General features: G+C 49.5%; 3 protein-coding genes across 3 annotated transcripts; all 3 read right to left on the bottom strand.

Annotated features, from left to right (window-relative positions):
- Positions 1 to 2,190: 2,190 nt before the first annotated feature.
- Positions 2,191 to 4,344, bottom strand: LOC112270773 (protein SMAX1-LIKE 3-like). Its single transcript, XM_024458877.1, has 3 exons — positions 3,767 to 4,344; positions 3,238 to 3,403; positions 2,191 to 3,097 (listed from the first exon to the last, which is right to left on the bottom strand). Exons 1-3 carry the CDS (start codon positions 4,342 to 4,344, stop codon positions 2,285 to 2,287), a joined length of 1,557 nt encoding a protein of 518 aa, XP_024314645.1. The 3' UTR covers positions 2,191 to 2,284.
- Positions 4,345 to 7,669: 3,325 nt separating this feature from the next.
- LOC100843765 (zinc finger protein 2) lies at positions 7,670 to 8,563 on the bottom strand. Its single transcript, XM_003567350.4, has one exon. It carries the CDS (start codon positions 8,419 to 8,421, stop codon positions 7,957 to 7,959), a length of 465 nt encoding a protein of 154 aa, XP_003567398.1. The 5' UTR covers positions 8,422 to 8,563; the 3' UTR covers positions 7,670 to 7,956.
- An 842-nt stretch (positions 8,564 to 9,405) lies between these two features.
- LOC112270772 (protein SMAX1-LIKE 3-like) lies at positions 9,406 to 11,140 on the bottom strand. The gene is made up of 3 exons (XM_024458876.1): positions 10,821 to 11,140; positions 10,451 to 10,718; positions 9,406 to 10,355 (listed from the first exon to the last, which is right to left on the bottom strand). Exons 1-3 carry the CDS (start codon positions 11,138 to 11,140, stop codon positions 9,531 to 9,533), a joined length of 1,413 nt encoding a protein of 470 aa, XP_024314644.1. The 3' UTR covers positions 9,406 to 9,530.
- Between the last annotated feature and the right edge of the window lie 3,879 nt (positions 11,141 to 15,019).

Raw genomic sequence — 15,019 nt, 5'->3', positions numbered from 1 at the left:
ATGATACCAGCAGCCCGGTAACAACCATATATACCTAGCCGTACCCAAAGGCCGGCCCGTTGATCTAACGTCCCATCCCGTAGTGCCTCTGCTGGTCCCTTGGTCAGCCCACCGAATGTCCCGTTTTGCCCGTTGATTTTTCGACATATCTTTGAAAATATGTATTCTTTAGATAACCAGCTGACGAAAATTAACTCTCGGCCAATCGAGGAAGCTGCTGCGCGGGGCGGCGCAGCGATGCCACTGCAGGGTCAGAAATAACAGTTAATATTACTCAGAGATGGAGAAGATCAAGACCAAATATTGCCAAAACAAGAAGATCCATACATTTACAGCGGCAGTATTCAGAGCCTCCGAAGGAACAAAAAACACCGAAATCCGTACGTACGTGCCGAAGGGCAGGAGTAAGCACCAACCAAAAGAGCGAAAACCATCGGGGCAATGAAGGCCCAGCAGCACTGCGCAACAGAAAAAGCCTGTGGCCCGTACCGCGCTTGGACATGGGCTCGGCAATATTAACTCGTATTATATGGCCCGGCCGTGCCCCCGTCAGTAAGATACCTCCAGGCTCCAGGCATGGGCTTGGCCGGGCTGGACAGCCTGCCGACCCAGGCGCACTCCAGCTCTGCATGCAGGATGCTGCCCTGCAGGTGCGTCCGTTCAAGGCCAGGATCGAGTTATATTGCTTGTTGTGTCATGAATACTTATATTGCTTGTTGCTCTCAAAAAAATACTTACTCCACATATTACTTGTTGCTGTCAAAAAAAAATACTTATATTGCTTGTTGTGTAGACTACTAAAAGTCATGTTTTTAGACAAATTTTGCAGGTGTACATAAAAAAAACTTGAAAAGGCCGCATGCAATGATGGCATGATGCATGAGTTCGGATCCAGGTTCTCGCAGACATGACTCGTATCATCTATATCAGCTTCTTGGTTTGACACTTTGACTAACTCATAGCCGCCCATCTAATATTAGACTCTCTGAACCACTAAAACTGAACAAAATGGTGCATCGATCCCAGCAAAAATTTGAGGTTAATTATACCGGCTTGTGGTGCAGGCTGCACAGAAAATATATTGCTATCTGTCTCTCCCATATTACTTGTTACTTGTCGTTGACTAGTAACTTTGTACTAAATCTGTGACAAGTAATATGGGTCGGAGGAACTAATATAGTTAGATATACTATTTGCACTGAAAAACCTTGACGTAACACTTTCTGCTTCATCAATGATATTTGTCGGCTATATTACAAAGGTTGACTTCTGATTCAATACACCCCGGCTCCTTCCTCTTACTAAAACACAAGATCACTCCCTACCCCTTCATAAGAAAGGGCAAGATGGGCATTAAATAATATATTTTTTCTCTCCTTTGTACCTGGCTGATCTGAACAACACTCAGTGTAGTTTTCCGGAGATTCCACCGTTAGATCGTGATGAAATTCAACCTGTGGTAGTAGACAAAAATCCGCACAATCCCACGGGATGGATCCTCGAATCAATGCTTCAATCGATGGGTAACATATGAACAAGTCTGACATTCGTGTTGTCACACACGGCTGCGAAAAATCCAAACAACACTCGGTATTTTGGATTTGGCCGTAGATTTTACCATTGGATAAGGATGAAATTTCACAGAGTCGTAGTGGATGCAATTCCGCACAATCTAACCGGAGGGATCACCGAAATAATACTTGAGGTAGCGGATAGCTTGCGAGAGAGAAAGGAGGCAGGAGGAAGGAAGAAGAATGAAAAACATGAAAAGACCGTCTTACCCTTCTGAGTTTGGGGAGGGGTGTATCGAATAACGCCTCGCATTTTGGTTAAGATCGGTATTTTTGACTACCGTGTGGTAACTGCATTTCCAAGTCCACCAGGAAATGGGTTGACCGCGCCAAAATACGGCTTGTTTTGAATTCTCTACCTTTAATTTAAGCCACAAATGAACTCGTGGCCATAGATTTAGGAGAGATATAGATACTTCCACTATTACACTATGATGGTTGAATTTGCATATTACATATGTGCAATAAATAATTTATTTCAAAATTAAAAAGCCAATTCAAGATTTGATTTAAAAATCTCATACGATAAATGGCTGGGATATTTTGGTTGTCATGGTCACTGCAGAGCTCGGCGCCCCGAGAAAAACAATACGAGATCCAATAGCCAAAACTCCCGCTCTCTTTATTGAATTGACTCTAATAATAAATCTACATTAGTGCTCTCAAAGAAAAACTAAGCTCCCGGCCTAGGTCATTTGAAATGCGAACTATTACTAATTGAAAAGGAAAACACCGTCCACGATATCTGCGATCCCCGCTTCCTCCTCATCAGCTAGATCATCTTCCTCCTCTTTCACATCCTCTGCGGCGGCATTCAGATCAAAGCTAAACCGACGAGATCTCACCTCCGTCTCCATGACATTTCCCTCCTCGCGGCTCTGCCTGCCGATTCGAGAACGTTTCACCCTGGGGGACGAAACCACACATCCCGAGTTGACCACTTTAGAGCTCATCAGCACCACGATGGCATCCTCCAAGCTGATAACCTCGCCATTGCAGCCCCTCATTGTTCCTTCCTTGACCGCGTTCTTTAAGTGGGTCTCCGAATCACGGTCCAAACGGTCGACGCCATGGATCAATATAACGCGATGTGGGTTTTCCCGGATCGCCTCAAACAACCTTTCCCCAAGGTAGCTGCCACCGCCATATTTTCCCAGCGATCTCTGCCTCTTGATGGTGGCGAGCTGATTGCTGCTGCATGTGGGGATAATAATATCGGAGTTACCTTGCAAGGCGGTGAACTCCGAGTAGGAGCCGAACACGAGCCTCGCGAGTTCCCGAGCAACCAAGTTACCACCGACGTCGTCGCTTCCTTGGAAGAGCAGCCAAGTCGCAGTTCTACTCGACAACGAGCTGATTGGCTTCTTCCTCGCCCTTGTCGTCATGCCTGATCGGCACCGGAGCACGACGCTCGATATGCCGGGGACGATGGACCCGTGCCACGGCACCCGCAGCTCGAGCTTGCCGCACAGGATCTTGAGGTTCTGCGCGGTGAGCTCCGTGAATTTCGGCTGGCGGCGAGCAGCCTGCATCAAATGTTGCTCAAGACGTTCAGATGATGAGCCAGAGACGAAATATCAACGTCAATTGGACTGGTTTGATATGATATGATGTTGATTCGCTTGACTTTTTTGGCCGCGTATCTATCGATCCACGTGTTCTATACCTGAAGGTTGTCGGTGCTGCCCCGGTGTGTTGATCTGCTGCGGAGTGTTGCGTGGTAGCGGCGGAGCCACGGAGGAAGGGTTGCCGTGGTTGGCCCTGCGACTACCTCCGCGGCGAAGATGGTCCGCCCCTTTGTTCCTGATTTTGCTTGGCTACCTTGACTATCACTGCAAGAAGAAAACAGAGAAACATGCATATATACATAATTAGCACACTGCACGCAAGTCGCAATACTCGACTTAGTAGTTAAGCATGAAGTTGCATATGCATGCATGCTGCATGCACCTACATTTACCGGCTAGGCATGCATGCATGATCACTTGATCAGGCTACTTGATGCATCGATCGATCTCTTCGATTTTAATAAAAGAATAATAAAAATAGTACAGCTACTAGTATCTATGAAGAAAAAATATAAAATACTATGGAGCAGTATTATGCATGCATGCTATGGAGCAGAGACCCCTTTGGGTAAAAAGGTCGATCAGAACCGCGGACGCGAGAGTTAGAGCAGTAATTAAGCAGTGTACCTTCCATTCGGGATTGGCTTGAGTTCCCAGTATGCGCTCCCAAGAGTCGACGGTTGTCGTGCTCCTCCAACCCTAATCTCCTTGACAGCCGGATTCGGAGGATCGGCCTGCCGCGAGCTGGGGGCCTCCGCGGCGTCGCGCAAGACGCGGCCCACGCCGGGGTCGACGAGGACGGAGGCGACGAGCCGCTCCACCTCGCTGCTGCCTGCTGCAGCAGTCCGGCGGCGCGTCCCCTGCGGCTTCGTCTTCCGCTGCGCCCGCTTCAGCGCGGCCAGGAACGCGTTCGACGGCGCCGGGGCACTCGTCGTACTCACAACGGCGAGGCGGTCGAGCGAGGCGCCCAGACAGAGCGCTAGCGCGTCAATGGAGTAGTACTGGCGGGAGCATTGGTGGCGCCCTGGGAGGAGGAGGAGGGCGGGGGAGGCGGAGAGGACGGCGCTGGCGATGTGGAGCGGCGTGACCTGCGCGTGCCCTCGCCGCGCCGCCAGGCTCCTAGCCTGCGCCACCAGCCCCGCCGCCGTCTGATCCTCCAGCTCCCCCAGCTCCGACGCCTTCATTCCGCCGCTGATGATCCGCATGCTGGCTGTAGCTATTAGCTAGGTCTATCTGGGCAGCTAGCTAGCTATTAGCCGGGGGAAGGCAGGGCAGGGCGCAGCTGCAACGGCCGGCAGGGCTAGCAGCAGGATTTATGCGGGCGCGCAGCTATACCTATACGTACGTACGTTGCGGTACGTGATGTTGCGCACCGGCCGGCCGGCTGCATGCTGGCATGCAGAGATCCAAGCATGCATGCAGGCCGCAGGCAGGAGAAGTTAAGTGTGTGCTGCATGCCATGCAGGTTCACACGGGTACATGCATGGCTACACCGGCCAGGCTATGTATGTACATGATCTTTACTACTGTATGTCGGGAGGATTATGCGAGCACGAGTACGGGAACAGTGATGATCTCACTTCATTTCTTCGATCTTTTTCTCGGAAAAGAAAATTAAAGCATGCATGCAAAACCTCGGACCGAGAAAAGTCATCAGTCATCACACGTATATATCTGGACATATATATACAGTCAAGAACTCAAGATATCAAATCGCAGAGCAGACGTACGATTCACGATTTTCATAACCATCACCATGATCTATCGAGCTGGCCACCCATGCATAGTACGCACGGCCGGGTGTAGGATCGTGTGCGATCGATGCCTATCCCACACGGTTTTCCAAAGAGAACCGTACAATTAACTTAGGACCTTTGTGATTTTCAAGAAGTAATAAAATGCGTGTGCCTTTGGGCGCGCGAGAGTACGTGATTTTTGTCGTTGGATGGACTCGGTCGGGTCGATCAAGACTTATAGAAAGAGATCGGCACTTGGGCAAGAGAGATATATATGTCGAAACTCAAAAGTGGTCTCAAATGACCCGAGAAGCTAGGCGTGCCCGCTGTGTAGTACGAGTAGGAGAGAATAAGTGGCTACAGGATTTGAGTGTTGTGAGGCGCCATAAGTAGTACATACAGCAGGACGGTGTGTAAATTGGCCGAATTAATGTATTTTCCATATGGTCTAAATTCCACCCGTACGGACCGGCCGGGACGACGTGGTCTCACATCCACCACCGACACCAATCGATGGACAGTAATTTGTGATGAAACCTCGTGCGATATGATAGCCAGAGCTCCACAAGGTGACGTACGGTTCTAAATAACCGTACGGGATAAGAGATCGGCGTGGTCTCAAATCCACTATCCTATATCCATGACCCCTTCTGTTCTTCACGACGTGCATCCGTCCGTACGCACAGTGGCTAGCTTTACTTACGGTCGCGAGAGAAGGGCGCGGCTCATTAATTTACCCCAGGTCGACTGGCACAGTCCGGCCGGCAACAAGATCTCGCGGACACAGCTCGAAACCTCGAAACCTCTTCTCTAAGGATCGAGGTCGATATATCTCACTGCACAACCCTCCGCACCCCAAATCTACAGGACACAAACATCTACCTGACAGCCTCCTGGTCGCCGGTGCTTAACGATTAATCCCCGGTGCGTCATCTCCTGACACTGCTAGCTGCTTGCCTGCATGCATGCCGGCGCGCGATCAATCGGACGATCGCGGGATTTAAGTTTCCTGGCAAGCCTGCAACATCGGCCGGTTTCATTTCATGCATGCTTGGGCCGTACTAGCTACGTCCTGTGTATGGAAATAAAGCGGCCAGCATGCAGCAGCTAGCGCAGAACGCGGGATGATTTGATCGAGACGCATGCATGCAATGCAAAGAACGTCGAAGCACGTACGTACGTACGTCGAGATCAGCAGGTACGTACGATACGATACGTACGTACTGATAACTGATCTGGCCGGCCTCCCCCATGGCTATAGGCCGGCTATAGCTGCTGCCTGCCTGCATATATATGGAGGAAGGACAGCTAGCTAGCTAGGTACGTGTGACCATGCCTGACTCGTGGCAGAATGGCACGCGGGGGCCATAGATTCATGTGTTCCTAGCTCGATCATCCACACTGTTGCATCAAGGACACAGGCTAGCTAGCTGTGTATGTACAGATGGAAATTGATGTGTCCGCACGTACTATGCGCGCGTCACAGTGTGTCTTAACTAAACTCCAAGCCTACGCCTGTTAAAGTAGCTAGAGCTGATCAAGGCCTGTATATATGGTAAACACAGTACATGCCCAGCTAGCTATATCCGGCATGCATGGCTCAATGGGCAGTAGTACGCGTACCAGGGCAGAGGTTGCTTGCTAGATTCTAAATTTTTGAATCAAATTTGTCTAAATATGAATATATTTATTCTTAAAATGCGTCTAGATACATTTAATATTTCGACAACAATTTAGGATCGAAGGGAGGAGCTAGGTATTGTACTGTGCGTCGCCTCTCTGCTAAAAGATAAGAGTCCCAAATTAACTCCCAATCCGTCTTTTGTCTCGCTCCACTAATTGTACATGCTTCCTTAATTAGTTCCAAACAAGGGGAATAAAACAATGTCAATTACGTCCCGTTTCTAGCTAGTCAAGGCTAGGAAACAGGTTACGGCCGGCCGGAGTACCTTATTGCCTTTACCAACGGAGATAAATCAATACGTACAATCCTGGCCGGACCTGTCTTGGACGACATGGGGTGCCCTTTTTTCATTTTAATTTAATCTGGCAGAGCTCTCTGCATCCTTTCCTTACTAGCTAGGCTTTGCCAGGAGATAAGATTCCCAACAATTTTCAGCATCGAGAGTTATTTTACTGCAGTGCACTGGTGCTAGCTGGAGGACTTGACTCCTCGTTGTCCGCTCGGCCGGAAAGACACGCCTCCTGCACGTCGCCGGCAATATGCATGCACAGTCGCCTATGGAAAGGTTGATGGAGAATTGGAGATGCAGCCGCACACATGCATGGGTTGACAATGTTTTATTCCTCTATAAAAAACATGCATGGGCAGATATGGGCCTATTAGCCGTCGCGGATGTGTTGGCTGGGCCTCGAATTTTGTTGGGCCGGTCTGAGATCCAGGCGGGGGTACAACGGAATTAATACACTAAGTTTAGGGTGGGCCGGAATCAATACCTGACTGGGCTGATCCCACGGGCAGAAAAAAAATCTGCTTGATCTTGGTCAACTTTTATTGGAGATCAAATAACATAGAGGTCGCATGACATCATTGTAAACTTTTACTACTCCATTGATTTTGAATTTGGTTTTTGGAAAAATATATTTTGATTTTTGTTGTTGTCAACAGAATAAGTTTTTCGAAGCTAGGTAGATTGAGATAAATGAATATTGCACATATCAATTCAAGATGACACTGCAGAGGACACAACGACCAAGACCTATAATTTCTTCAACGTATGGTTTAAGAACTATGGAAATTTGAATTTCATAACATATATGTACTTCAGATGGCTTAGTTTTGAAACGAAGCAAAAGAATGTTCGTTTTCAATAAATTGACAGTACGTACACAGACGTAAATCTGTTACTAATACATACAGATATATACATTCGGCATTTTTATTTGTTTTGTTCACATGTAACCGCACCAAATAATTAATCAGATATACAGATGTATGCATGCAGATGCAGCTAGCCGGTGACCAAATTAATGATAGGCGAGCGAGCAGAGCACCGACCAACGGGCCCTCGACCAACTGACTGATCTAGCTCTAGCTAGTTGTCGATCACAGCCACAGGCTCACAGCCTGAGAGACAAGTCCAGCTTCAACCCATCGCCGCCGTACTCCGGGAAGCTCCTGGCCGCGTGCGGCACATCATCTTCATCATCCGCAGCACCTGCAGCTTCCTGCGTGTCCATCCTGGCCTTCTTCTTATCCCCTTGATCAAAGAAACCGCCGCCGGCGCGGCCTCTGATAATAATCCTCGCGGCGTCCTTCGAAGGCGGCGCGGAGGACGATGATGACGGCGCCGCGTGGGCGTGCGTGGCGGCGGCGATGTCCTCCCGGCGGCGCCTGGCGAGGCCGCGCTCTTCCTTGTGCGCGTTCTGGTGGCCGCCGAGCGCCTGCGAGTTGTAGAACTTGCGGCCGCAGTAGACGCAGAGGAAGAAGCCTGGAGGCTCCTCCGGCTCCGACGACGCCGAGGGGAACTGGAGCGCGAGCTCCAGGTTGAGCATCTCACCCTGCTCCCGGCCGTTCGCCTCCATTTACATGACACACGTACGAGAGACAGAACTAATTAGTGGTTGTTGGTTCAAGCCTTGAAGCTGGAATGGATCGTACGATGCTTATATTATGCTCTGAGCGATAACAAGATAAAAAAAAAAAGGTAGCAGCTGAGAAAATCTATCGCATGTATATATACAACATGTGCCTGCAATGTTGCTAAAATTTGGTTGGTAGCAAGCGAATCGAGCAGCGACAGCAGGGGATCGAGGGGCCGCCACCGCTGCGGGTCGCCGTCGATAGCGGGCAACAACGTTGGCTGCACCTGCAGCAGAATTAACCAACCAACCAGAGGAAAAAGGCACGTGGCCGTACTGTACCGTCGACGTGGGCTCCGGCGGGCAACACGATCGGGCGACGCTCTTTTCGCCGTTCACAGATCGATCCATCCCGTGGCGAGCCGGCCTACAGGCTGGGTCACGTCGGAATTATTGTCATGGACCCGCCCGTTGCCATCGTCGCTCGTCGGGCCATCACACCAAGATAGCTCCGTCCATGGGCCTTTGCTTTGGGCTTTGGTCTGTCACGCAACCCACGCCGGCACGCACGCTGCGTGTCTCCATTCTGCTCACTCGTTCTGCTACCACGTCTTTGTTGGCCCAGAGTGAATAATCGATAGTTGCATACGTAAGTACATCGTGCGTGTTGAGCATTCTAAAAAAAATTTGTGCGTGTTGTTGATATGCCTCCCTTTCAAGACATAAAACATTTGTTTTCCTTTGATCAAGTTAATAAGGCTTTAGCTAAAATTATTTTTATCAATACACACTTTATGTGACATAAAATTGTTGTCATTATATTTGTTTTCAAAAGCACACTTGTGCATGGTTATGGATTGAAATCGCAAATATCACATCTTAATAGATTTAGTCAGAATCTTTCTCGAATAAGATAAAACAGTATGGTTAAACGCAAGCATAAGTACTAGGTGAACAAACTAGATTGCTGAAAAATCATACGTGCGAGCTAGGTTGACATGAGGTGAGTCGACCAGAATTTGACGCCAAAGAAGAGAGGGGTGGTTTCAAATGAAATTCCAAAACTGATCTAAACGAGTTGATTGTGGGGTGGTTTCAAATGAAATTCTCAGCTAATCGAAACAGAAAACACCGTCCACAACATCCACGATCCCTGCTTCCTCATCCGCCAAATAGTCTTCCTCCTCTTCTTTCCCATCCTCCTCCGCGCAAGCATTCAGATCAAAACTAAACCTGCCTGATCTCACTCCCATCTCCACCAAGTCTCCTCCTTCATCCTCCTCGTCCCGTGTACCGATTAATCTTCGCTTCTTCACCTGCGGGGAGCAAGCCGCGGACGACCTCAAGTCGACGGCCGCTCCAGTGCTCGCTAGCACCATGATCGCATCATCCAAGCTGACAACCTCACCATTCCTGCCCTTCACCATTCCTTCCTTCGCCGCGTTCTTGACGAGGGTCTCCGAATCACAATCCATCCAGTCAACACCATTGATCAATATAACGCGATGAGGGTTTTCTCGGATCGCCTCGAATAGCCTTTCCCCCACGTAGCCGCTGCCGCCATCGAAGTCCCATGATCTCTGCCTCCTGAGGCCGAATTTGCCGCTGCTCGCGGGGTTACCCTCGAGGACTGTGAACTCATAGTAGGAGCCAAACACGAGCCTGGCGAGCTCCCGAGCGACCGCCCTCTTACCGCCGCCGTTGTCGGTTCCTCGAAAGAGCAGCCAGGTCGACGACGAGGACGAGTTGATAGTAGCACTCGGCTTGTTCCTCGCCATGCCGGACCGGCACCGGAGCACGACGCTCGATATGCCGGGAATGATGCCCCGGTGCTGCCGCGGGACGCGGAGCTCGAGCGTGCCGCACAGGGTCTTGAGGTTCTCCGCGGTCATCTCTGTGAACTTCCACTGGCCGCGGTGATGGTGATCTGCCTGTGCCTGTGGATCGACGCATATATATATTCAGGGTGAGTGTCGTTAATATATTATTGAGCATCCACCATCATCGATCAACGTGCGTTATAGATACGTACATCTGCCTGCAGGCTGGCGGCGGCGTGTGTAACGTGTGTTGACCCGGCGAGCAGTGTATCTTGGTAGCGGCGGAACCACGGAGGAAGGGTCGCCGCCGGCGTCGCGAGTACCTCGGTGTCGTCAAAGAAGGCCGGAGTCGGAGAATTATTAGTTCGATCATCATAGTCCGCGCCCCGATTTGACTGCTCCAACGAGCCGGCCGCGTGCGCGTCGGCAACGTGCAGGGACTCCGCGAAGCTTGCCGCGGCGCGCACGACGCGGTCGACGCTGGGGTCGTCGAGCACGGAGGCCACGAGCCGCTCGAGCTCGCCGCCGCCGCTGTCTCCCCGCCGGCACGGCCGGCGGCGGCGCCGCGCCTGCTGCGCTCGCTTGAGCGCGGCCACGAGCGCGTTCGACGGCGCCGGGACGTGCGTGTAGCAGTGGTGGGGGTAAGGCACGACGGCGAGACGGTCGAGCGCCACGCCCAGGCAGACCCCGAGCGCGCTGCAGTACTGTAACGGAAGGGAGGAGCTCGGGTTCGATGAGCGGAGGAGGAGCGCTGGCGAGGCCGAGAGCACGGCGCTGGCGACGTGGAGCGGCGTGACCTGCGCGTGCCCTCGCCGCGCCGCCAGGCTCGCCGCCCGCATCACCACCCCCGCCGCCTCCTCCCCCAGCGCAGGCGCGGCGTGCCCGCCGCCGCTGATCCGCATGCCAGGCGACGAGCTAGTCACACGCACGTAGCTGATCTATCGATTGAAATCGCACAATTAACTGGAGGCGGGCAGGGGCAAAAGCGCGCACGACTGCAATGCCGGGCTGCCGGCCGGCTAGCAGCAGATTTATGCATGCTCGCAACGCTTCGCACGTTGCACGCACATGCACGGCCGGCGGCGGCATGCAGGGGCCATGCATGGATGAGGTGCAGGAGTAGCAACCAATGGTGCTCTGCCACACGCGGGGTGTACGTGGTTAATTACGCACGTACACTACACGATCTGTATAAGTGTATCTCAAGATCGATTTTGCGAGCTAGCTAGGCACGGTACCTGGGCTGCCGCATGCCGTGTGGACGAATAACCGGCTATGCTCCTAGCTAGACTCCTAGCTAGCTTTACGGTCGTGATCCAGAGAGTGCAGTGGGGGTTACCCCCGACAGGCCAAAATCCCGGTAAGATCTCAGTGGAGTAGTTATATGTGAAACCTCAAAAGGCCGTACGTACGTAACATACGTACAGGGCACTGTTCAGAGTTAACCCTCTGCCCCCGAATCTACAGGACAGCGACGCGCAGCCGGCTCCTGAATTCCTGATCGATCACCGGTCGTACAATTAATCACCGGGCCACATATATCTACTGACACTGTTGCTTGCTCTGCTGCATCCGATCGAGCTTGTTAAATGTACTGCTACACCGCTGGTTAATTTTGACGCATGCATGCATGCAGCGGGGGCTGTGCTATATATGGAAATTAAACGGCGGTACACACCCAGGGATCAAGCTGCTGAAAATGTCGACGGACGTCCATCAGCGGCCGGATAGGATCAGCTACAGCATAGCACTGATGGCTGCACAAGTGCAGAGGTAGGACAACCCACCAGGCCGGGATGTGGTCGTGGCAGAATAAAGGTCGTGGACCATGGATAATGATACCGATCTGTTCATCAATCATCGACATGACATGAAGGACACTGGCCGTATACGAAACGGAATTTGATGCTCTTGCACAGAGCCCTTCATGTGTTCCTTGTTCACAGGGCCAGGGCTCTCCATCTGAGATTTTATCTCGCCAAAGCCTATATCTTGGATTCGAATCTTTAGTCTTAATTGCTTGCTTTCTTAATCTTTTAAAATACCTTTGTATGGAACCTGTTTGGGATGACAAAGGGTTTTTGAAGTTTGGGGGGCTAACTAGGAAGAGGACATGCCACAGGTAACATTTTGCTGGGGTGTCATATTTTAGGTTTAAAACATCATATATCTATGAAACTGCCTTAAGTCGGAGCGATGGACGAAAAACAAACTACTTTTGCTCCCTAAAGGAGAGCATGCTGCACGCATATTAGTTCTGTCCTAATTAAGTCAACTCTTTTGAAGCTTGACGAAATTTATAGAAAAAGATACCAACCTCTACCATACTATATACATTTGTCCTCCTCTAAAGAATGGAGGGAGTATGACCCCAGAGTTGAAAGACTAAGCTTTCCTATTTTTTTAGTTGAGGGACTAGAACTAGAATTTGCAACACATCACAGGAAAGAATTCCGTCTGTCATAACCAACTCAAAACCAACTCAAAGGGTAGTAGTACTGTGGTACGTACATGGCCAACTAAATGATCAAGTCTTCCCCACATGGCTCAGCGAAGGGGTATTAAGTGGGTTGGTATATGACTTATGCAATGCGTATTAACCACCTGTGCTGAAGATAAGAGGTGTGTAATTCCTAGTTCGTTTCGGCCTGAGTGCGTTTAGTTAGTTCCAAATGAAAAGGACGATATCTACACTGATGAATGGAATCAATATAGGAAGGACACTAACTAGCGTGCTAAATGTTACTCCGAAGCTCTAGGTATTTTGTGGAAGTTCTAAAAGACCGATCACCATATTTTGAAGGACATGAATATTACATAGTCTGTACAGTACACAGATTGAACATGATACATCGTATCGTCCTTGTTAATAAACCCAAGTGGACGAGAAAAAAACATAAATTCGTATCGTTTCCACGGCCGGCCGGCCCGTCCTTGAGCAAACAACTCAACAGGGTGCCTTCTGTCAAAACTTTATGCCTATGATCTCTAGCGGCAAACATAACACCACCACTTGATTCCAATATTAATTGTGTAGCTGCCTCGGGCTTGGCACTCTACTTGCTGTTGTTTCTGCTTGTCTTTGGCATGCGGCTGACAACCTTGTACGTAGTATCTGCGCTCAAAACATTGTCGATCTCTACATGCATGCATGTCAGCATGTGTGAACTTTGATTGCCAGGATCGCTTTAACCAGAGGGCCGGCTGGCGTGTCGTGATCCGTCCGATAGGGGCCGCACATGCCACATGCCCCTGCTTGATGCAGTCATTCATGCACCCGTACGTTGGCGTATTTATAGTTAGCACAGGAGTTTAATGCTGATTCATCACAAGATCGTTATCGTTGCTGCATGATTAATTCGTTCGGGTACTGGTACTTTTGGTGCAGTAAAATGTGCGGTCGCACAGTGATCGACGATCTGCATATTTGTGGTAGTACGTACCGACTTACAGAAATGTTTTTATGTTATATCCCAAACGAAAAATATAAGTATGATACGATGTAGTTACTCTTTCCGATCTAGTAGTATATGAATTGTTTTTATTTAATAACCTTTTTGTTGGTGTTTTTTTAGAGATTGCCTTTTTGTCGGTATAAAAACGCAACTAGCTCTAGCGGAAGATGATTCCTGCCTGTCCAAAATTCATGTCCAAAACAAAATTAAATTTTATGTATTCTGAATTTAATTGTATGAGGGGCAAGTTTCAGACATTCGTTTCGTCGAGTGCTCGGCGGGACACGTAGATAGTGATAGCTTTTGCTGCATGCTTTGGCGCTTTGCTAGTTTGATACACCACGAAGGTACTCGAACTCGAAGCTGATACGGTACGTCAGAGTAGTTGTAGCATTTATATTTGTTGAAACTATCTTGAAGTGTCGAACTCGAATCTGATACGGAGTACGTTCGAATCCTCCGCTCCACGGTCACAGGCTCATGTATCCAGTAAACTAACTAACCAATACTAATAAACAAAAAGCATCATCTGAATCCTATAGGTCAACCCACGTGTGCGGGTCTTCGTATTCTTTTGGTCTTCTTCAACATTACTCAATTTTGGGGAATTGGTTTTGCAACATGGGTTGCAAGAGACGTGTCTCCGGCAGCGACTTTAGATTTTCACCGTTTGAAACGGACGACTCATGCGAATTCCCAAAACCGCCAAGATTAGTCTAACTTGTGCATGCTTGGTATTCTATGGTTTCATAATCAAATACATGAAAGAATGTCAAGCTACGAAGAGCAGAATGTCAAGATGCGAAGATCAAGAAACTTCGACTCCAAAGAATCATGAAAGAAATAGACAACACAACTCAATTGCTTACCTGTACTCCCTTCGTTCCCAATTGGCGCCGGCCATTTTACAAAAAACACCTATTTATTTACGAAATCAACTTGTAGTACACATCTTCAATTGAACATGGACTGCATGTTGATTTTGCAAAAGTTTTAGTAAAACGTGAACTGTAGGTCGATTTCGAAAAATTGAAATGGTTTTTTCCGCGAAATTTCCGGTGTCGATTAATTACGAACAAAGGAAGTACTTCCTCCGTTCCTAAATACTTGTCGTGATTTTACACGATAAATATTTAGGAACGGAGGGAGTAGTAGGAAAAAAAAAGTGCACTCCCGTGTAAAAAATACACAGCACAACTCCAAAGAATCGTGGATGCCTGCACTGCTGATGCCGTACCCCCCGTGCCGTGCCGGACGACGGCTGCAGTGAAACCAAATAGAGGAGATCAGGCAGCAGAGCCAAATCAGGAATCCCGTATCTTGGTT

The sequence above is a fragment of the Brachypodium distachyon genome, chromosome 2 (genome assembly GCF_000005505.3).
Source record: "Brachypodium distachyon strain Bd21 chromosome 2, Brachypodium_distachyon_v3.0, whole genome shotgun sequence".
NCBI classification, from domain to species: Eukaryota; Viridiplantae; Streptophyta; class Magnoliopsida; order Poales; family Poaceae; genus Brachypodium; species Brachypodium distachyon.
This window is presented reverse-complemented; position numbering and strand designations above follow the sequence as displayed.